Source organism: Sipha flava, unplaced genomic scaffold, assembly GCF_003268045.1.
Source record: "Sipha flava isolate LNK unplaced genomic scaffold, YSA_version1 0_pilon_pilon, whole genome shotgun sequence".
Taxonomy (NCBI): Eukaryota; Metazoa; Arthropoda; class Insecta; order Hemiptera; family Aphididae; genus Sipha; species Sipha flava.
In genome coordinates this window covers 247144-268875 of record NW_020271713.1, presented here as the reverse complement: position 1 = coordinate 268875, position 21732 = coordinate 247144, and the positions used below count along the sequence as shown (strand labels likewise).

Here is a 21732-nt window from a genome sequence, read left to right as displayed (position 1 = left end):
CAAAAATAATTAATTTTTATAATTGTTCTTAATAATGGTTTACTATATCAGTTTCAGTAATATCGTGTGTTCCGTGTACTCCGACAAAACTGTTGGAAGATTATGTGGGTATTTACTGTTTTGTGATAAAAATGGTAAAAGGAGAAACGACTGCAACTCATTTACGCACAATTTACGAACAATAAAGACCTTTTTTTCAGAGAAACTTAACCCTGTATAGAATATACATAACCTGCGTACCTCTCCAAGTTTTCGAATTTGTTATTACTGATGGTGGAAAACTATTATACTCTCACAATATTTTTAAGGCCTAACACTCTTTGTTTGATCATATTCTGGTATCATTGGCTTGCTGGTTTAAAAATGTTGTTTGAGATATTTAATATATCACGACTTTCTTAAATCATTATTTACAATTTTGTCAATTAAAAAAATAAATAATTTTTAACACAATTACAATAATTTTTACAACCAAGTCATTATCATAACTCGAAATCGGTTGTATTTATTAGCACTCTATTACATAATATTCAAGGCAATATTTATATTTTTATTTATTTTATTAAAAAATTGATTACCAGTTTTAATAAATTATTTATACATTCGATAATAATTTGTTAAATATTTAAATATTACTGAGGAAGTAGTAAAACATAGTTCACCTCTATAGTATGGATTTAAATGCATTAAAAACAAACCCAATATGAGGAAAATTTTTTTTAACATACACAAGTATATGCATTAATGTGTTAAAATATGCATTAAAGAAAAAAAATATGTACTTGAAATTTAGCAATTTTTGAACATTTAATTGATAAATTAAATAATTAATAATACATAAAAAAATTACATTTCAAATTTTAGAACTCTACTGTAAAAAAATTTTTTCCTTCTTAATTTTAAATGAATTTACAAACCAAAATAATTTTGTAGGTATATTTATCTAATTATAAGAAAAAAGAAATCAATTAATATCAAAAATTTATTCTGAGTTAAATTTTATTTGCATGGCAATAATTTTAGTTATATCATTTACCTTATTAAACATAATGAGTTTTTTGAATTATATTTTATTATTTATGTAACATTTTAAGATATTAAGGAAAGTGCTATTGTATAATGACTATAATTTCATAATTTATCTGTTTTTTATCATAGTAATGTATATTAGAACCAAGTTGACCAAAAATATATATTATATACATATTAGTTAATAAATACATTTTGTATCCTATAAATATCATATAAATACTTAAAAAAAAAAGAAAAATTTAAATAGGCTGATCACTAGTGGTTTTCCGGTTATAATTTTTAAGCTAGTATAACCTTGCCTCGGTTCACACCAAGAGATCCTAATTTTTTCAACTTCGTTCCATACATTAACTGATAGTTATTACTATTGATACCTACCAAGTACCAATAACAATGTGGTCTGTAGTATTAATAATCATTAAAAATGGATTAATCAATACTTATAAATATAATATTAAACCATACGTTGAATAAAATAAAATATTGAAATAACAATATATGGAAAACATTGATAGAACTTATGTAATCAAGAGAAATAAATCAGAACACATCAAAGAAAAGAGAAAAGTGGAAAGAATTATTTTCAGCGGCTATAATGGTATATAAAGCTTAAAAAATAAAAATAAAATAAAATTAATAATTCCTGTATCTTCAATCTTCCAAGTTCCTGTTATTAATTGTATTAAACGACATTGTACTATGTAATAATATAGTATACCTACAATTCTACGGTTTATGTTATATAGATCAATATTGTTACAATTATTATAAATATTTATTTTAATTATCCAAATTATAAGCCGTGGTCTCAAGATAAAAAGTCCAATTATCAATCCGCCCCTGATAGTATGCTTACAATATTTTTTACTTGTACCCTGTTCCATTTCACCACATATTATCTTATTGTTTTCCACTGTTATTTGTTCACAAAATTGTTATCATTGGGACTCGAAAGTTGTAGGAACTAAAAAAGGTACGATATGCACGAAAAAATTGCGAAATATGCATTAAAAATGTTAAATGTGCAAAAAAATGAATAAATATGCTAAAAAATTATTATGAATTCCAAAAATAAAATCCATCCAATGTTGTTTATAAATTAATAATATGTATAAAAACTATAACTAAAAAAAAAGGTATAACTGGATGGCATTTTAACATCTTATTGAGCTGAAAATAAGATTGAAATATTTTTTCAGTATTTTTTAAATTACGAAAAAATACATGTTTTCTAATACTTGTATTTTTCGTAATTTAATTAAATTAAATTTATTTGCAATAACTTAACATGTTTTCTAATACTTGTTAAGTTATTGCATTGGACCACCAATACTTTCTTAAGATTTTCTATTTCAAATTAATGACAATTATTTGGTAAAAGATAACTATGGTGATGATAATAAATACCTTTGTTGATAATTTTGAGTTTTATATTCAATATTAATTGAAATATATAGGTTAAGAAAGAAAAAAAATCAATTTTTTTAGAAAAATATGAAATATGCAAAATATGAATTTTCAATTTTCTAACTTACAATTGTATACTTCAAATTTCTAGCTAGATCTGCTATAAATTGGGATCATACAGAACAATATGCAATTCCTACAACATCCGAGCCCTAGTTATCATATTTGTTTCACTTTTCCATTGTTTAGTAATTGTTTGTTTAGTTGCTTAATAAATAATAAATTGGATTTTGAACAATACAAATAATTTATTTTCCTCCTGTACATTATACTTGATGATCGATTAAAGTATCACTTATATAGACTTAGGTAAATTAAGTCCCTAAGTAATGCACCATTTTAAAAAAACAGTCGAGTCCCATTTATTAAAATGAAAACGGTAAATTGAGCTTTAAGATTTACATAGAATAGGCCCATTAGATTATAGTTTACAAAAAAAAAAAAAAGTAAAATATTCATTATTTTAATTAACTATGAAAATTTCAATAAAATTATAATTATTATCAAATGATTATTATACATTAAAAAATAATTTACTGAAAAAATGTTAAAATGGAATTCATATTCATGAATTATTCATAAATCATGAAATCATATGACTTTTTTCTAAATGATATTTTTATAAATTTAACTTTGTTGCTCGTTCATGGAAATATGGTAACAAATTTAATTGAAATTTGAATAAGATTTCCAAAAATTCTTAAATTATGGCTCTTTATTGTACAATAATAAATAAAAATCAAAAATAACCAAACACCAATAAAAATGAGGGAAAACAGTTTCATGTAATTCAAATATATATTTTTTTAGTAACTTTTTTGACCCAGAAAAATATTTAAAATAAGTATATTATTGATATAAATTACAACTTTATTTTTTCAGTTCTAGTTAAATTAATACTATAAATTAATTTGAAGTAAAGACAAAGTATTTTGTCTAACAAAATATAAAAAGGTTAGTCGTTGATTTAATTAGTAAAATTAATAAAAACAAAATCTAAGTGCAATAAATAATATAATATCAATTATATTTTACCCTTAAATTGTATTTACAATCATATTTAAGATGATTAAAGAAATGTATTAGTTATAGGTATCAACAATGTAAACAATGTTCCTTAAATAATTACCAGTACAATACAATAATAAAATGGCCTTAGTTATTTTACAATCACTGAAAATGAATTCCTTCTTTATTAAATGCAAGAAGTAACCTAAAACAAAATATACATTAATAAGACAAAAAAAAAAAATATTCAAAATGTATATAATTTATTTTACTTAAACATAAATACTATAACCAAAACATATGAATATTCATCAATAACTAAAAAGTATAACATAAATTTACTTACTCAATAAATTCATCAATATCCATTTTCCTAGCTCTTTTTTCACAGAAATCATTTTTATTTAAAACTTCATCTAACTTTTCTTTAATATCAAAGTCTTCTGCTATTTCCTAAATAATAAAAAATTATATTTAGTATTTCTTTTAGTTATTTTCCATTGCAAGTCAAAAATTGTTTTATTAAATCAGAAAATACTATTTGCAACTTACTTGATTTTTCAAAGAACAGTAAACTCTGTAATTTTTTTCTAATGTTACAGCTACAGCATTTTGTTTAAAAATTGCTCCTAACGTTTTATTTTTTCTAGAGAATGCTATTCTTGTTAATCCATCCCATTCTTTGAAATTTATTGGAGGTGGGGGATTACGAGGTTCTATGCGCACTACATTGGACTCAACCTTTGGAGGAGGCCGAAAATTATTTTTTCCAACCTAAAAAATATACAATAATTTAAAACTGTTTGGTAAATTGTAATGTCATATAGACATTTTAAAAATAAATTTTAAAATAAACTAAAAATTACTTTCATAAGAAGATCTACTCTAGCCAATAACTGTGTGTTAATCGATAAACGACAATATAGTTTATCTCCCGGCTTGGCAACTAAACGGTATGCAAATTCTCTTTGAAACATAAGTACTGCACAGCGGAAAAAAGGTCTAAAATATAATGATTTAAATTTACAAACTATTTAAATGTATCTAGACATTTAATTTTTACTGTTTTCCAAAATTGTATTAAAAAAAAATATTTTGATTGGTAAGTTGATATTAAGTAAATATTAGTTTTTTCAGTGAAGAAAAAAATATTGGAAATAAATATTTTAATTTTGACTTAGATATTAAGCCATTTAAACATGAAACTAGTTTCAATTAATTTTATCTAAATATAATTTTAAGTACAAACCAAAATATTTAGAATTAAAACTAAAATATAATAAAAAAAGATTAATTTTTTAAATTATACAAACACATTTTCAGGTAATTAAAGGGCAATTAAGCTTATTTTTGCCAAAAACATTTAATACTTTAGAATATATAATATTAATAATAGTTTCATAGTATTTTACCTGTGTAAGAGTAATTTAAAAACCAAAGGAGATGAAATTTGGTATGGTATATTAGCAACACAAACATTGAAAAAAGGTAGTTCAGATTTAAGGACGTCTCCAACTCTTATTTGCAATTTATTTTGATACGGAGTGTTCATCACACGTTTCTTCAATTCTGCCACTAATCTATTGAGACATTATTTATATTCATGTATAGTTAAAACAATACTAAATAATTTTAAAAACTAAAATAATATGATCTTGGAATTAATATTTTACATTCTAAACACTGACACTACAACATTACTCAGTTTTACTAAAAAATTCAAAACTGAAATAAAACTACTTCATTTATTAATTTAAATATGAGCTCTAACACTGTTAGTAATATTCTACAATTATGTTATTAATAGTTTAATTTTGAGTGAAAAATATTAAAAAATAATTATTAATGTAATGGAAAAGTTACCTAACATCAATTTCACAAGCAATCACTGTTTTGACACGTTCTAGTAACTTAACAGTTAAGTTACCTGTACCAGGACCAATTTCAAGTACTGTATCTGTAGGCAATAATGCTGATTTATCTACCATTCCTTGAACGATGAGTGGATTTTTCAATATGTGTTGCCCAAAATCCTTTTTAAACATAATACCTAAAATATACAAGACATTATGCATAATACGTATTACAATAATAAAAAGAAAGATATTGAAAGAAATATGACAATCAGTGGCACAACTAAGGGAGGGGTTTGGGGGTTTTGCCCCCCTCCAAAATTTTTTTGACGTTTTTACAAATCCTAAGTAGGAAAAAAAAATGGTTATCTTGAAGTCACGAAATGGCTGATTGATATGAAATATGATTATTATTCATATTATAATTGATAATAATAATAACATGACAATATGGAACGTTTTTTAATGCTCCGTTCAATCTTAAAACATCAGTAACCTTGATACTACGATTTTTTGATAGTCGATTATATATTTTTTTTGTGGCATCACAATATGAAATAGAAGTTAAACAGTTTAATTTTTAATTTAAATATTTTACTCATAAACCTAATTTAATCTTACTTCCTCATCCCTACCAAACACCTGCAGAAAATGCTTAATTTTTCCAAATTCAACCCCCCCCCCCCAAAAAAAAAAAAAAACCAATCCTGGTTGCACCACTGATGACAAATATATGTATAAACTTTAAGCAGCAATTAAAATCAAATAAATGTCATACTTATGATTAATTTAAACTAATGAATGTTTCATGCAGTTCAACATTTCATTTATTAGATGACAATGTTTGATGGTTGCAACATAATGAAACAAATTATTTATATCATTGCATCATTGGCAAAAAAACCTATTAGTAATAATGAATTATTCACTAAGAATCAACAGAATATCAAACACTATCAAGAGAAAAAATCTCATGAAAATTGTAGAACCAAATAAATCATGTCATAGTCATGAATTAGATATTTAATTTCCATACCAGTTACATGAGGATAGTTGAATAAAGCTGAACCGTTTAAAAAGTGTAAATAATATTTAAATCGTGACGATTATATTTCATATTCAAAGATTTGACCAAATCATTATATTGCCTGAACATTGTTTTCACGAAACAGTAACAGATAATGAAATGCGAAAAATCGAAACCCAAGTTTAATTTATCTAGGTATTATAATACGTTACCTTGTTTTCCATATTCACTAGGACCTTTCTCCTTTTTCACCTTAGGCATATTGGGGCAGCCGATATGTTTGGTCTCGAAATTAGGTGCGATTTCAAGTACCGGATCGTACGTGAAAACTTTAAAGACGACGAAATGCACGTGTGTAGTTAATCATTGTCACTGTTATCTTATCATTAATGTTATCATTGATAACTTGTAAAATAGTTTTCTTGCGACATAACCTATTTTATTATAAAATGAATATTATCTTAGAGGACGATAACTCGAAAATTTAAATTAATGAGACAAAAAGTTAACTAATTTCCCCTAGCGGACGGATTATATTAGTGTCGACGTACGTGTAGATCTGAATACTGCGACAGCTCCCTCTCAAGTCGCTTACATCTAGATTTTTCAGACCGAAAAATTATTTTTGTTGATTAAAAAAAAACTTTTTCGGTGTTTGGTGTATCAATCACCAAACTCAATTAACTCTTAATATTAGATTTAATAATGCCTAGATAAATAATAATACATATTATATTAAATCAAAATTAAATCTAACCTGTAGTTTATCATTTTTTTAAATTTATTCTATAATTTGTCATTATTTAACTGGGAAGAAATTTATTGTACTATTTGTTTTTGAGTTATTTAGTGTGCAGCAATATTTTAGTTATTTTTATTTTACTTGTCATATTTATTACTCATTAATAAATAATTATATTGCTTAATAGATAATAAAAGTGAGTTGGTAAAGTTTTTTTTATAATATATCTTCATACATTTTTTTAAGTATATCCATTAAAATAATATATAATAGTAAAAATCTTAATTATATCAATATAAATCATATATTTATCTTTTTTTTTTTTGTCAGCCGAGGATCTAGTAGGTACAGGGTTGTACCATTACTTTCGCCCATCATATATTAATCCATAAAAGTATTTAACAATGTTATACCAATTTTTTTTTTTTTAGAAACAAAATATGTTACGTTTTTTTAATTTTTAAGAATAATGTTTATATATTTACTTAATATAATATTTATAGGTATTTTAGATTTAATCTTTACAAAAAAGATTAGTTTTTAGAATAATAAATTAAATGCTTATTCAATTTAAAATTATTTTATAATCAACTGCTTCCTAAATATTTAATTTTATATTGTATTTACTCTTTAAAAAATTAAATAAATATTTTATTATTAGCATACATTTCAATAAAATATATATTATATAATTAATATTAATATACAGATTCTGAAAATTATACTTAAACAAAAAATAATTGAATGAAATAATAATTTATATAGATAATTATTGTTATTTAAGGATTTTACAAAAAATAATTTATAATAAATAATATTTGCTAAATAGCAGTAATAAATATGTATGTAAAATGACATTACACATTTATTATTATAAGTCAAAACCTATTTACTTTAATAGTATAAAAATATATTTTAAGTTTTTTATTTTTGTGTTAAATAAAAAAATATAATACAAGGCATGTAATTTAGTTGAAATTTAAGATGAACTTAAAACGACTAACTAGTTATTTAATTTATATTTATTGATGTTTGCTTCCAAAATATTTAAATTTATATAATTTCATCATTATTTCTATTATAAATATGTACAAAAATTAAAATATATAATAATTTTCATATTACCTTATCTTCTGCTTATCATCTGGCAAATTACCTATCCGCTTTTTCTGCTGGCAAAGGTTGCTAATTAAAACCTATCTTTTTTAACCTAAATTACTTTTCTTATTATTCCAGATGTGCTTTTATTTATCTCTTTGTTTAATTAGGTTTATATGTTATTGTATTTCATTTAAAAAATAAACAATTTTGGTTTACCTATGATTGGGCCTTGATTATATCATTAGGTAATAAATAAATTGTTAAATAGCAGCAAATCTGCTATTATTTATTATCTGATATTATTTTTTATTTATAATAAAAACTTATGATAATCAATATAAGTCTTTACATAAGTGCAGTCAATTATATAAATATAAACAAATAGTTATAAATACCAAAAAAACTAATTTATATTAATAATAAAAAGATTGAAATAAAGAACACATTTTTTAATCACATTATGTTAATTTTATTAACAAATAAATAATTCGGCAAAATTGTAAAATTCTTAAAAAAATAATTAAAAATGGCAATAATAAATTAATAAATAACTCAATACAAATAGTTTACAAATAGGTAGCTTACATGGTTTTATGAGCGCGTTAATACAAAAACATACATTTACGTGTATTTAAATCTAACAGTGTATCATCAACTATAAATTAAATCATTTTAAAAATGTAAAAAAAAATCCAACATTCAATAAAATTAGGTTAAAATTTAAATTAGATAGTATTAGTTATGCATTTAAACACATAATAAAATATTTTCTCAATAAATAAGTAGTTTTCTCTCAATAAATAAGCAATTTTTTCTCAATAAATAAGCATTTTTTCTCAATAAATAAGTAATTTTTTCTCAATAAATAAGTATTTTTCTCTCAACAAATAAGCTTTTTTTTTTAGTTAGATAACAATTTTTTTTTCTAATTTTTTTTTTAAATTTTTATTATAAATAAAGCAATCAAGTAGGACAAGTATAACTAGAAATAGTATAAAAAATGTTTACCAAAAATCAGATGATAACATACCTTTAGGTTCTTCAAGCAAACTATTAGATAAACTTGTTGAAATAAAGCTATTTAGACGTGTAATAGGTCCTCCATTCCCTTCAGGCGTAATCAGTATGATTTTTTTCAAATATTGTGTAAGAATATATTCTAATAATTTGATAAACTGTTTACCATAACTTTGATGCATTGAAAACCCAACAATGTTAAGAAATTCAACCAAAATAGTAGCTGTAATGTTTGCAACTGGATTTTGATTTAAAGTACCAGCCACAAAAATCCATGCTTGACTTAGACCGATAACTGATTGATCATATTTTGATGAGGTAATTATGATAGCTGCATAAAGACGTACAATGCCTGTCATACGTCTTAGGTATTTTTCATCTGATTCAACATTTCCCAATGAATCAAACTTATAACCAAACGATTTATGGTCAATTTGGTTAGCAGTTAAGTATGGTGATACAGGATGAGCAAATGGAACTAAAAGAGGGCATTTTTCTTTTATTTCAGCATAAAGGATTTTACCAAATTGCTGATGAACACTCCAAAGCTTAGTTATAACTGCTGCAATTGCATAAGCTACTTGAGTCTTTACACTTATTACTTCCTCTGCATAACTGATGAGTTTTGTTGCCAAAGTTTCCATACAAAATGCCATTGCTTCCTTATTATCACCAATCATAACCTTGGTATTTGCCACACAAACAAGTTTTCCGCTTAACAATAAATTTAGCTTATTATATTTTTCATTTAAATGTCTTACATTAGTTGATGATATAGTGTTAACAAGTGTATTGATAACTCTAGTTAAATTCTGTCTGAATATTTTTTTAGTTGGATCACTTATAAATGGTATATTTCTTATATTGCATATATTTTGAATTAATACTTTATTATTTTTAACCAAAGCAACATATTGGCGTCTAACACTTTGTATTGACTTCCAATCAGGAGTATTAATTGAAAATTTGTTCAATATACATTTTTTACTATTAATTTTTAATTTTAATGATTCAATTTTTTCTTTTGTAGGAATAACTATATTATTTTTGTATAATGTAAGATCCTTCACCAAATTTTGGGCTGATATTAATGTTTCTTTTTCAACAATTTGAATTTTCTTTAAATCATTTAAGCTTGACTCCATTGAATTGTAAACATAGATTTCTTTTCCAATTTTGAACATCAACTGTTGGTCATTGAAACAATTGTTTATAAAACTTGAAATTGAAATAGCTTGTGCTAAGACCGCTTTAAAGCATATTTCTCTACTGCGTTGTAGGTGATCAAAAACAACTGCCTGTTTACTGTTGGAGCGTTGTTGAATTTGATTAAAAATCAATTGATAGTTTTCTTTTTTGACTAGAATTTCGTCGCGCTGGACCTTGGGTTTAAATAAAACGTCGAATTTCCTGTTCCGTGACATTTCGTCTTTTTTCTTAAACCACATTTCTAATTTTTCGGTTAACGTTTGTTTTACCATATTTTTGCGTATAAGCTCCAAGCGCATTGACGAGACGGAATACAAATCATCGAACCATGTGTTTATATTTTTTTCTCTTCCAATAACAGATGAAGATGAAAAATGACTAACCGGCTCGATAATGTTTTCCCTTAAATAATGTCTATTGATCGCAACAAATTTTGCTCTCACTGACTGTAAGCTGTTTTTCAACAGGGAATTACGATTATTGAATTGGTGGCAGATATTTTTCTGAATGAGAGTAGCGTGATTGTCCATGTTAAAATTATAAAAAGGCGATGCGTTCGGAGCCATCGCCGGTTTATGTATGTTTATGCCGAATTATTAATTCTTTAACGCAAAAAAAAGTATAAAAAAGCGTCTCGAAAGTACTCACGTGGTTTTAGTGCGAAATCTCAGTGTATAATTTGAAACCATAATATTCTAGTAACGCGCACTAACCGTATTCGATTCGTGTTCTTTATTGACTGGAAACGATAATTTGAACTGCGAGCTCTCGCATACCACCTAAATCGCGATAAAATAATTAATAATATATATAGCAATAAACATAATATTTCTTTTAAAACCTGTTGCGAGCGATTACCTGGTGCCTGCATCAAACGTACGTATATCATATACAATTTAATGGAAACGCATTGTATATTATTGCATTATAATCGGTCGATTAACCTGATAAAAGTAGACATCGAGTACGTTGAGAAAACCAAAAGTTATAACTTCCCAACTGACATTGATTTCACGCAGTTATTATTATTGATATTAATACATATTAATACCTGAAGGTCGATATCGTGCAAAACTAAAGAGCGCGCAAAGTCGGTTTGAGGAAAACATCTTTCGACAACTAATATAGTATCAAAACTATTACATTATTTTATCTATTATATGTATGTACATATAAACCGAGTAATGCCGATTAACCATAGTCGTTTTTCGATTTTATTATTTACGACTGGAAAGGTACGGCGTATACGATTGTCTACAGCTGTTAGCACAACGTATTGCATTGACAAGTCGGCTTAATAATCTAAAAGTACGCGCAACGTCGATTTACGATAACGTTTAACATCTTTGTGGCGCGTTTCAGTAATAAAATTTATATTTATGACGACTAATTATGATTTACGAACAACAATAATAAGACGTAGGTACCGATTATCATTAACGATAAAGGCCAGTGTAATTTTGTCGGATAGTCGACAAGCCGAGTTTTATGTTGAATTTTGGAAATATTTTATATTATATAACAAAAAAAAAAGTTACCGTCGACTATTAGACATTACTTTGGCGTGAACAATACAGAAAGAGTCAGTTATTTGTTTTTAAGATAATTAGGGTGATTTGAAAAATACTTGTGTGTTCTTCAGTACACCTAGTTGAAATTATATACTAATTATTTCATTTCGATTATTTCGAAAATAAAGAAATTATAATACAACGAAATATAAATTAGTTTGTATGGTAGTTGAATTTGTTTTTTACAATACACAAGAATTAATTTGTTTTCGTAGTTTTAACTGCCTCAACTATAGATGAATTATCAATAAGTTAATATGTGTTCAGAATATTTGATTCAATTTTAAGTTTGATTTAATTTTGAAAATAATTAACAAATACTAATGCAGAAATCTTTGACAAAAATCAAAATCGTATGTTTGTTTTGTTAAAACACTGTAATATATACATTTTAATGAAATAATTTAATGGAATCTAATATTATGAAAATTTGGAGTTTTATCTTTGTTTATATTTAATACTATAACATGTTCTAATTCAATTCAGAACTCGATTTGTACGGCAAACAATTTCAAATTTTTTTTTTAATAATATTAACTAAAATGTTTAAATACGATGATATATTATTTATATTTATGGTAATATTGTTTTTCGATCAAATTACAACTGTAGAAACATTATTAAAAATATAATAACATAATATAAATTATAAATATATGTAATTTATGATAAAATAGTACCATATGATAGTAGTGAATATAGTGTTCACCAACAATTTTTTCATTATACAATGCTTTAAATGTAGGCACGTTTAACTTTTCTGCTAAATGATCATTAATTTTACACTATCGTGTCGTTCTTCATAATATACTTATCTCATATCCGTCTTTTTGGGTCATTAATTTTATCGAAATATTTGTACAAATGTATGAAAACTTCTGTAGACGTTTATTTCTTACACATGTGGCAAAATTCTACTACGTCCATTGCATTAAAAATTATCAAATAACTAGGTTTATATTTTATGCATAAATCACCATGAAATTCTTAATTTGTAATTGTTTTATTTTATTTTTACTATGATCAAATTAATTTATTATTGGAAAAACATGAGTGCTTAATATTTTTTATTTTATGAAATAAATGTAATACATATTGTAAGATAATTTTATATTTTATTAACTGTAAAATTACTTTTTTATCGTAAATTAAATTATAAAATTACTTAGTATTAATTGAAATTAATAAATTAAACATTTTAGACTTATTTTATGGTTAAAATTAATAAATTGGGATGCATGATATGAATTGTAGTATTGGTCCTTTATTAACAATATCTACTACTAAAATTGTTGGCTTTTCTTCTTGGTAGGTTTTTGTTACTACTAATTTTATTTTACAATTCGTGAACAAATATTTCCATTTTAGTTCTGTCTTTTGATCCATATTCATATTTTGAAAATTATTTATCTGTAAAAATACAATTATTATATATTTACTAACTTTAATTGATAATTTATTGTAACTTGTACAGTTTTTAATAAGTAATACTTAATTATTATTAATCACAAATTATTATAAATAACCCCTGTATTTTAATTAATTATCAAATATTAGTATATATTTGGTTTTAGCCTCTGTTAAATTGTATTTTTTATTTGATTAAAATCATAAAAAACTTATATATATTTTAATTATTATTTACTTCACTTAGTATTTTTGTAGCAGCTTGGTGATGCAATATACAATTTTCTAAAGTTCCTGTACAATCTGTTAATGATAAACGAATATTTAATATGCTTTCTAATTCATCTGATCCAACTTCCATATTTAAATTCATTGAACATTCTGGATTAATACACATTAGGTGTACATTTTCGACGTACATTCCACAAAGGTTACTATGCAAAGTATTCCATGTAATTAAGAGTTACGCAAAAAAATATATTAAAAATAAAATACTTGCCATTTATTAAATATTAATGGAATTAACCCATCAACGTTAAATTTGCTCACAACTGCGTATAGAACAGCTGTAAATTGTGGACTAGTTCTTTCATGTGACTGCACTAAAATACGCTTACAAGTCATAATATCAGTTATAGCTGACACTGAAAAAAATATATTAAATACTAATAATATTAAGTATTTCACATGTATTTGTATTAATTATTATTATATTTATTTAAATATTTAGTGGAATAATTATAAAAAATATATAGTAAAATAAAAAGATTACTCATACCTGCCTAGTATTGCAAAAATAATACAAATTATTTTATTCTTACTCGCAGTATTTATTCGAATCGATTGTTTAAAATTAATTATTACTAATAAAATTAGTAGGTATTAGGTGTACTATCGAACTTTGTACTGTACATTTGTAAAGAAAACTATTTCCACATATCTATTAAATGTCAGTGTTATACTTCGTAGTAGGTTCGTAGTAGGTAATGATATCTATAATCATATTAGGGATAGGCATGAATATCTGAATTATCCGGATTTGAATCAAATTCTCATCCGAATTTGCCGAAGTATCCCGATTATTCGGATTTATGAATTTGCTTTTTATGTAATTTATAATTATTTTTAATTTCTAGTACCTAAAATAAATTATTTTATTTTATTGTAACAAAAAATTAATATTATATTTTATGAATTTCAATTTACTTATCATGATTTCAACTGTTTTTATAATGTATTATTAGTTACCAAAATTATAAATTACTAAATTGTTGAGTTTACTTTATATCTCATGACTTACAGTGATATCATGACTGAATACCCAATTAACTTATCTTAACTGCATAACTTTAGAATGGTTATTAAATAAGATTTTCTGAAGATAAGTTAAATTTATGTAAGTATAAAAATGAGTAATTGAACAGCAAAATTGAATTGAATATTCCGGATAGTTCAGATAATCTATGAAATCCGAATTTTTTAAATCCGGATATGCCCATCACTAATTCATATTATAAATTTACAATTTTTATGCCAAATTTCAAGTTTTATAAATATTGTGTAGATAATTATTTTAAAATGTGAGATGTGAAACAATGGGTTTTTAATATTTGAAATAAATATAATGAATAAAAAAGATTTTTGATGTTATAATATAATATGGATCACTTACGATTAGGAATGTGAATATTTTGTTTATTTGATAGCCCATTCAAGTATGTAATTGCATAATTTTTTAGATCGTTAGCTTCTTTTGTAATTGGATCTTCAGTTATAATTGTTCTATTAGAAACAACAGCTGCTATGGTTTTATCAAAATTATCCCATTCTAAATGTAAATCCGAAAAAGCTAAAACTAAAATATAAAAATAATTTTAATTAGTTGCACTTTATTTTTAATATAAAAGTTTTGATGTTAATTTAATTACTGTATGTAAAATAAATTATAACTTATTATAAATATGTTCAATATTTTTGTTTACTTGTTTTTTTTGGTTTCCATTGTGTAGCTCTCTCTGCTAGTTGTTTATCCCAAATGTTTATTAAGAGTGTTGTATTTGTTTTGTCCATCACAATAATTTTCTTTAAGTAAATGTCATTTCCAGTTTTGGTTTTAATTAATTTAGTAGACTTCACCTTAATATATTAGTATTTTAATAAATATATTTTTAATATCAAGCAAGAAAAAAATAATTTCAATCTTGTTTAATTACTCACATATCTAACTGCAACTAATAAACTACAACATTTTCCACACATTTCTTTTCCACTAGAATGAATATCTTCGATTTTTAAATACATACTTTGTGGACAAGTAGGAAGTCTCATAAGATATTTAAAGTTCGTAGGATCATTAACATCATGCTTCAAAATTTGAGATGAATTTTCATTTAATGTTAACACAAATGGGCTAAATTATTTAAAATTAGATAAGTCTTTTATGATATTAAAATATAAAATAAGCGTTTTATTTTTTATTTAGTATGTTAGTATGCTACATATTTACCAAGATGTTTTTGGCATATATTTTTCTTCAATTTCTGGTATAAACTTGATGATAGGATTAATTAAATCAACTTGACACAAAATATAAATAATATTAGTTATAAATGTCATTTATTTATAAATATTATTATAAATTATTTATTTTTATTTATTTACCGACATCTTCGATTTTGTAATCCTTATATAAACGGTTAATGTAATCGTTTGAGCCCCATACACTTACATTAACCACGTCTTTCGGAGAATCACGTATAGTAAATGAAAGTACACATTTTTCTTTATTATCTATTGATACATAGAAATAAAAATAATATTTAATCTCAATTTAGTTCTTTGTAATTGAAGTATGATACTTTTTCAAATAACCTAAACTAAAAGTAATAAGCAGTTATGTAGTCGAATGTATTTGCGGTTGTATGACGTAAAAAAACTATTTTTGGTTGGTTCATATATTATAATATAATGTATGATACATGGGTGTACATATAGGTATTAGTTAAGTACAATTTGGAAAAAAAGCGATAATTTAAAATACCTGTACATGATAATTTATTTGAAATATTGCGATACATAAATTATGTAAAATTATGTTTTAATTTTTTTTTAATTATTTAAAGTTAAATAATATTAATAATAATAATAATATTAAGTAATGAATGGAGATCTATTTTTAACAACGACAAGGCTAAGTCTTTAGAAAAGAAGAAGATTTAAAGTTGCGATTTCTATATATAAACTATTGAGAATATTTTTATGACTAATCATTAATAAGAAATTAGAATTAAAAAAAATGTTGTGGGGGAGAGGTTTGGAAATTGTTCCCACCAACCCCTTAATGAAAACCTTTAAAACCCCAACGTTAAGAACTAAGATTGTTATAACTAACTCGATCGTTTAAACATTTCTGCGAAATATTTTTAGCCATAAAAACCCATGCAATATTTTATTAGTTTTCATTCCGGTTTCATCTATTCTTTGTATCTCAATTTTCAGTAAACTACCATATAATTTTCTATGTCTTGACTGTTGATATTATCAATGCATGTTTCGTAACAAATAAAAACATGCGTCAATCTTTTCCGACAAAACGGAAATGTTCGATTTTCGTTCCCGCCAAATATATTTCTACACAACTGTCTAAACTATAGTTTGAGAACCATTTAGAGTTACCCAAGGGTCACCATGGAGAAGCGGTTCTTATTGACCCCCCCCCCCCCAAAAAATTGTTTGACTTAATTTTCGGATTCATATTTTTGAACTTTATAATTAATATTTATAATATTATATAATTATATAATTATTATATTAATATTATATATAATATTTATAATAAATTTTATAATTAAATTTGTATAGGTATATGTACTTTATATATAAAGTCAAATATTTCTTATAATTCTATTAATTATTTATTATTTATTATTTCAAATAATTGTTGCATACTTTTTTAAAAACGTCATTCTTAAAATTTTTTATTTTTATATTCTTCTATTGTATTTGTTGTATTTATCAATCGTTTTTTTTTTTTTATATTACATCTTACAGAATAATTTATAAAATATATATATATATATATATAAATATAAATTCTGATATATTCAATAAATACAGATATTATTCAGTGAATAATTTGATCACAGAACTCCAATCCCGATAACACAGACACTAATTTCGCATGATATAGGTTATAATTTATAATATTATATAGTTCGATTTATATTTATTTATAATGCGTGGAAATTATTGAACGTAAAATCAATTATTTCTTATATATTTTCAATATAAAATGATGGCTTATTCCGAATTTCGGGATATATCGATAATCAATCGAACTGCAGATGAACAATAGGTTCTCAAATGCCATCTCTATAATATAAGTAGAAATAGATTTGGTGGAAATGAAAATCGAACCTTTTCGTTTTTGCGGAAACGATGACCGCTCATAATAACTATAATAATAATTTTATTAGTAGGTATCATTACTTTTTTTTATCATCCAAATGATCTAGGTACCGTGTTATATCAAAATGCTCCCCAAAATGGACCACCCAGGGCCCAAGTCCCCCTAGACACCTCTAAATACATCTATGATTACAGACTTATGGTATTAGCGATGATTTAACTCACATTATTGATAATATAATATAAGTTTGAATGTTATTAAGAATTAAAAAAATAACTTCACATTATTTAACTTTACAATGTTAAGTGTTCATAAAAATGTAAAACAGTTTTAAATTAGGCTATTAAATACACAGAATAATATTTTATAGATATATTCATTAAATTTGTATTATATAATTATTTTATATTTAATACGATTTTTTTTTATAAATTGCAAAATTATATTAATTTACTTTTTCTTGATACAATTACTTTAGGACTTTGCATAGCAATAATAATTCCCACTGTTAAGAAGTTTGTTGTTCCAGCGCTGATTGAGTTAAGTTTTAGTCTCATTACACCAGTAGACATTTTTACTAATCATATAACCTAATAACAATATGTTATAATTTATTATTATATCAAAAATATTTAATATTCTCTATATATTTACATTTTAAAATTGTTTTTAATTTATTGGAATTAATGAGATTCGTTTAAAAAGCAATATTGCAGATAATAAAATCTCAATAATTAAAAGTATGAAAAGTGTATATTTTTAGGTGGTTTTATGTATTCAAAAGTAATAAATTATCAGAAAACTGAAAACTGACACTATAATAAATTATATTGAAAACTCAAAAGATTATGTACCTATGGTCGAAGTACGGAAATTAAATACTCATGAAATGAATAAAAAAATGAAAAAAAACCACTGTAATGTGCAACACCATGATGATTACTATTTTATCCTCGCGCAATTCGTAATGAATTTTTAACGATATATTTTACGTTCATTGTTTAAGTTGTACTTCACTAATGATATTTTTTTATCGGTAAACGAATCTATTTGAACCTAAACATGTTATGTACCTACCTTTCTTCTCTGCGAATACAATTCTAATGGATTTGAAAATTTTATTGAAACCGTACGGGCAAAACAATTGATGTGCAACGATAAAAAAAAAAATGGCCGTTTCAAAAGCATACCAGAACATTGTTTGCTTTGATTCCCCGTAGATTATAAACCATGTGGTCGGTAAGTATACTCCGAACACGGTCAGTCATTTGCAATATTTTTTCAGATACGCGATGTATTTTTAACGAATGCAGTTACCATTATCTTTATTTTATTGTTATTTTATGTTTTATACTATATATAATGGTCTATGCATTTTTTACTGCGTCTTATTTTTATTTTTTTGCACAATCGTTTGGTCACCAATAATTTGGTACAGCGGTTACGTTTATCTCGAAGTCGAAGTTATACGCGTACGAAGACCTGGTATACGGTCAGTTCCTCGTTCGACACATTTTCCCGTATGACACTTAATAAGTTATATAATAATTTTGTACTATTTTTGGGTTACTTTGCCGTTTTATGACGTTTCCTCCAAACATCACGAGGAAGTGGCATCTATACATTCGGTTTATGTTTTTCTTTTGTATTTTATAGTACAAACTAAAACGTTTTAACTATATTCATGAAAATAAATTATTCTAATAATGTATTCTAAAATGTTAGATATTCCTCCTAAATGTTCATGTATTTTTGTCATATTTCGAGAACATTTTGAATTATTTATCATAAACCTTTTGACCAAGATATAAAAAACATCCACTTATTTGAACACTTAGAAATTGACGTTTGAGGGAGAAATATCCGAACTGGAAAGTGTTCATAACTCGAAAACCTAACATGACCTCTATCAATGTACCTATTTTACTAAAAGTTATATGGTAAATCATAATCATAATATCAATATAGTCCATATAATTTTTCTTTAAAAATTTGGTTATATAACCATTTTATCACAACTCGAACGTGTACTATTATTGTCTATACGTTATGCCGTGTTTTACTCATTTGTTTTATCATACATATAGTATTATTAGACTCGGCGCAAGGGCAGTGCAACCGGTATCCACACGATCTCGCGGGAGCGGAACTCATTATAGAAAAACAAATAACCTAATATTATGATTTAGGAAAGACAACATTATCAATAATAATATTTTTGTTTTTCGAACCACAGATTAAATAATAGTTTTGTAATATCCCGGAGAACAGTACCAATGTACTGTGTTCGTATAAATACTAGTTATTGGACACGAAGAATAATATTTTTAATATAATTAGTAATAGTAGTTGTCACTTATTATTTTATTTAAACTATTTTGTATGGAGCCCCGCAATTTGTGGCGTCGCTCCTGGACTTTAAAATATTATTTTTTATATTAACAATTATTTAACTTTTAAGACTCATTAGGTAAAGAATAGGTGTTAAACTATAACATGATATAAAATGTAAATCCCTATAAGAAACTGCTATTTTCCAGTTGAATTAGTATTTGAACTTTGTTATTAGAAAACAGTTAACTTTTATACAAGAAGTGTTATGAGTTAAAAAAAGGATATCGATTCAAATTTAATTCGCGTTTCTAGTACATAATAATTAGTTTTCCAATTGTTAATTACTTATGTCTAATGTAAATGCAATATAAAAGTATTTTAAAAATATATAATATTAAAGATAATATGTATTAATTACTATTAATATTTTTTGATACAACCAAATTAATCGACATTTTTGAGATATATTATCTACATTTAAATTCTACATTTAATATGTGTGAGTAAAAAATAATTTAAAATACGTATACGACAAAAAAAGTCTTAGGGATTGAATAGTGGAGCATAATATATTGATAATTAACCCTAATGACCGCAATAGAAATATGGCCTTTAACAATATTTTTAACTATTAATATCATAATTTTTTTTACACATTATTATTATAATTATTTAATAAATAGATGTTTTTGTTTTGTATATTAAATTTTAATTAAGAAAAAATATAGATTTGAGAAAAAAATATCGATTTAATAGTTATAAACATTTAATTTAATAAAAATAAAAAGTTTATGAATTTTGAATTATTAATGTAGTTACCATTGATTTTTCTTTTTCTTGAGTCCTTGGGCATATGTAAACTGCGTCCAAATTACCTTGTTTTAGGCAAACTGCGTCCCGATTATAATTTAGTTCAAAAATAAGATATATAAATATTAATAATTACTAATAATAAGTAATATAATAATAATAATAATAATAATTTCAACTTAGTTATTAGAAGGTAACTTGGATGTAGAACCTATTTTATTTTTTTTTAAATGAATCATTTAATTAATAGAATATGAAAAAAAATATTGTTCAGTAAAATAAGCTGAAGAAAGATGCAGTTGCAATAAGTTAGTTTGAAAAATGTAATAGACGAAGCTATGACTAGCTATATGAGCAATGATTAGAGTACAAGAGACTAATTTTAACAATCATAAAAATTGTTATAATCGTTTTGAAAAAGTTACACAGTTAAATAATTACTTCTACTAGCGGTTTGGTCGTTTATATATTTATTATATTTTATACAACGCATTTGACTTAAGAATATTATTTCTGGAAAATAAAATTTGTTTTTTTTTAATTATTCTTAAATTGAATGTAAATTATTTTTTTTTAGGTATGAATACTTTATTAAAATGTATTAAAAATTACAAAATAATATCAAATAAAACATAACACATAATACATGTATACGTAATATATATATTTAGTTTTTAAAATTAAATTAAGCATTTATGACCATGACCGAAAAATTATTGTTTAAGTTTAAAATTATAAATTTAGAT

At 24.2% G+C, this 21732-nt stretch overlaps 4 protein-coding genes across 5 annotated transcripts; all 4 read right to left on the bottom strand.

Moving 5' to 3' along the window:
- Positions 1 to 3533: 3533 nt before the first annotated feature.
- On the bottom strand, positions 3534 to 6780 carry LOC112686350 (probable dimethyladenosine transferase). Its single transcript, XM_025558611.1, has 7 exons — positions 6600 to 6780; positions 5371 to 5557; positions 4920 to 5087; positions 4374 to 4509; positions 4060 to 4281; positions 3854 to 3960; positions 3534 to 3712 (listed from the first exon to the last, which is right to left on the bottom strand). The coding sequence occupies exons 1-7, from the start codon at positions 6646 to 6648 to the stop codon at positions 3670 to 3672; spliced, it is 912 nt and encodes a 303-aa protein (XP_025414396.1). The 5' UTR covers positions 6649 to 6780; the 3' UTR covers positions 3534 to 3669.
- Positions 6781 to 9153: 2373 nt separating this feature from the next.
- Positions 9154 to 11568, bottom strand: LOC112680447 (nucleoporin GLE1-like). The gene is made up of 2 exons (XM_025550567.1): positions 11315 to 11568; positions 9154 to 11235 (listed from the first exon to the last, which is right to left on the bottom strand). The coding sequence occupies exon 2, from the start codon at positions 11020 to 11022 to the stop codon at positions 9235 to 9237; it is 1788 nt and encodes a 595-aa protein (XP_025406352.1). The 5' UTR covers positions 11023 to 11235; positions 11315 to 11568; the 3' UTR covers positions 9154 to 9234.
- Positions 11569 to 13241: 1673 nt separating this feature from the next.
- Positions 13242 to 15132, bottom strand: LOC112694043 (protein hold'em-like). 2 transcript variants are annotated; one of them, XM_025569388.1, is made up of 4 exons: positions 15107 to 15132; positions 13934 to 14078; positions 13673 to 13868; positions 13242 to 13437 (listed from the first exon to the last, which is right to left on the bottom strand). In XM_025569388.1, the coding sequence occupies exons 2-4, from the start codon at positions 14056 to 14058 to the stop codon at positions 13249 to 13251; spliced, it is 510 nt and encodes a 169-aa protein (XP_025425173.1). In that variant the 5' UTR covers positions 14059 to 14078; positions 15107 to 15132; the 3' UTR covers positions 13242 to 13248. The 2 variants fall into 2 exon arrangements, with proteins under 2 accessions (XP_025425173.1, XP_025425165.1); XM_025569380.1 differs by lacking the exon at positions 15107 to 15132 and adding an exon at positions 14256 to 14361.
- On the bottom strand, positions 15099 to 18414 carry LOC112692901 (meiosis-specific with OB domain-containing protein-like). Its single transcript, XM_025567754.1, has 6 exons — positions 18297 to 18414; positions 16096 to 16224; positions 15941 to 16010; positions 15652 to 15844; positions 15417 to 15570; positions 15099 to 15289 (listed from the first exon to the last, which is right to left on the bottom strand). Exons 1-6 carry the CDS (start codon positions 18412 to 18414, stop codon positions 15099 to 15101), a joined length of 855 nt encoding a protein of 284 aa, XP_025423539.1.
- Positions 18415 to 21732: the final 3318 nt, after the last annotated feature.

Bases quoted from the DNA above. Each gene is read 5' to 3' on its own strand.
- LOC112686350 (XM_025558611.1), bottom strand. From the start codon at position 6,648: ATGCCTAAGGTGAAAAAGGAGAAAGGTCCTAGTGAATATGGAAAACAA. The intron at 3,961-4,059 runs GTAAGTTGCAAA...TTTATTATTTAG, and splicing joins ACTGTTCTTTGAAAAATCAA to GAAATAGCAGAAGACTTTGA. The intron at 3,713-3,853 runs GTAAGTAAATTT...ATTTTGTTTTAG, and splicing joins GATATTGATGAATTTATTGA to GTTACTTCTTGCATTTAATA.
- LOC112680447 (XM_025550567.1), bottom strand. From the start codon at position 11,022: ATGGCTCCGAACGCATCGCCTTTTTATAATTTTAACATGGACAATCAC.
- LOC112694043 (XM_025569380.1), bottom strand. The intron at 13,869-13,933 runs GCAAGTATTTTA...TACTTTGCATAG, and splicing joins CCATTAATATTTAATAAATG to TAACCTTTGTGGAATGTACG. The intron at 13,438-13,672 runs GTAAATAATAAT...GTATTTTTACAG, and splicing joins CTACAAAAATACTAAGTGAA to ATAAATAATTTTCAAAATAT.
- LOC112692901 (XM_025567754.1), bottom strand. From the start codon at position 18,414: ATGTCTACTGGTGTAATGAGACTAAAACTTAACTCAATCAGCGCTGGA. The intron at 16,011-16,095 runs GTAAATAAATAA...TTTTGTGTCAAG, and splicing joins TTACAAAATCGAAGATGTCG to TTGATTTAATTAATCCTATC. The intron at 15,290-15,416 runs GTAAACAAAAAT...TTTATATTTTAG, and splicing joins ATGGAAACCAAAAAAAACAA to TTTTAGCTTTTTCGGATTTA.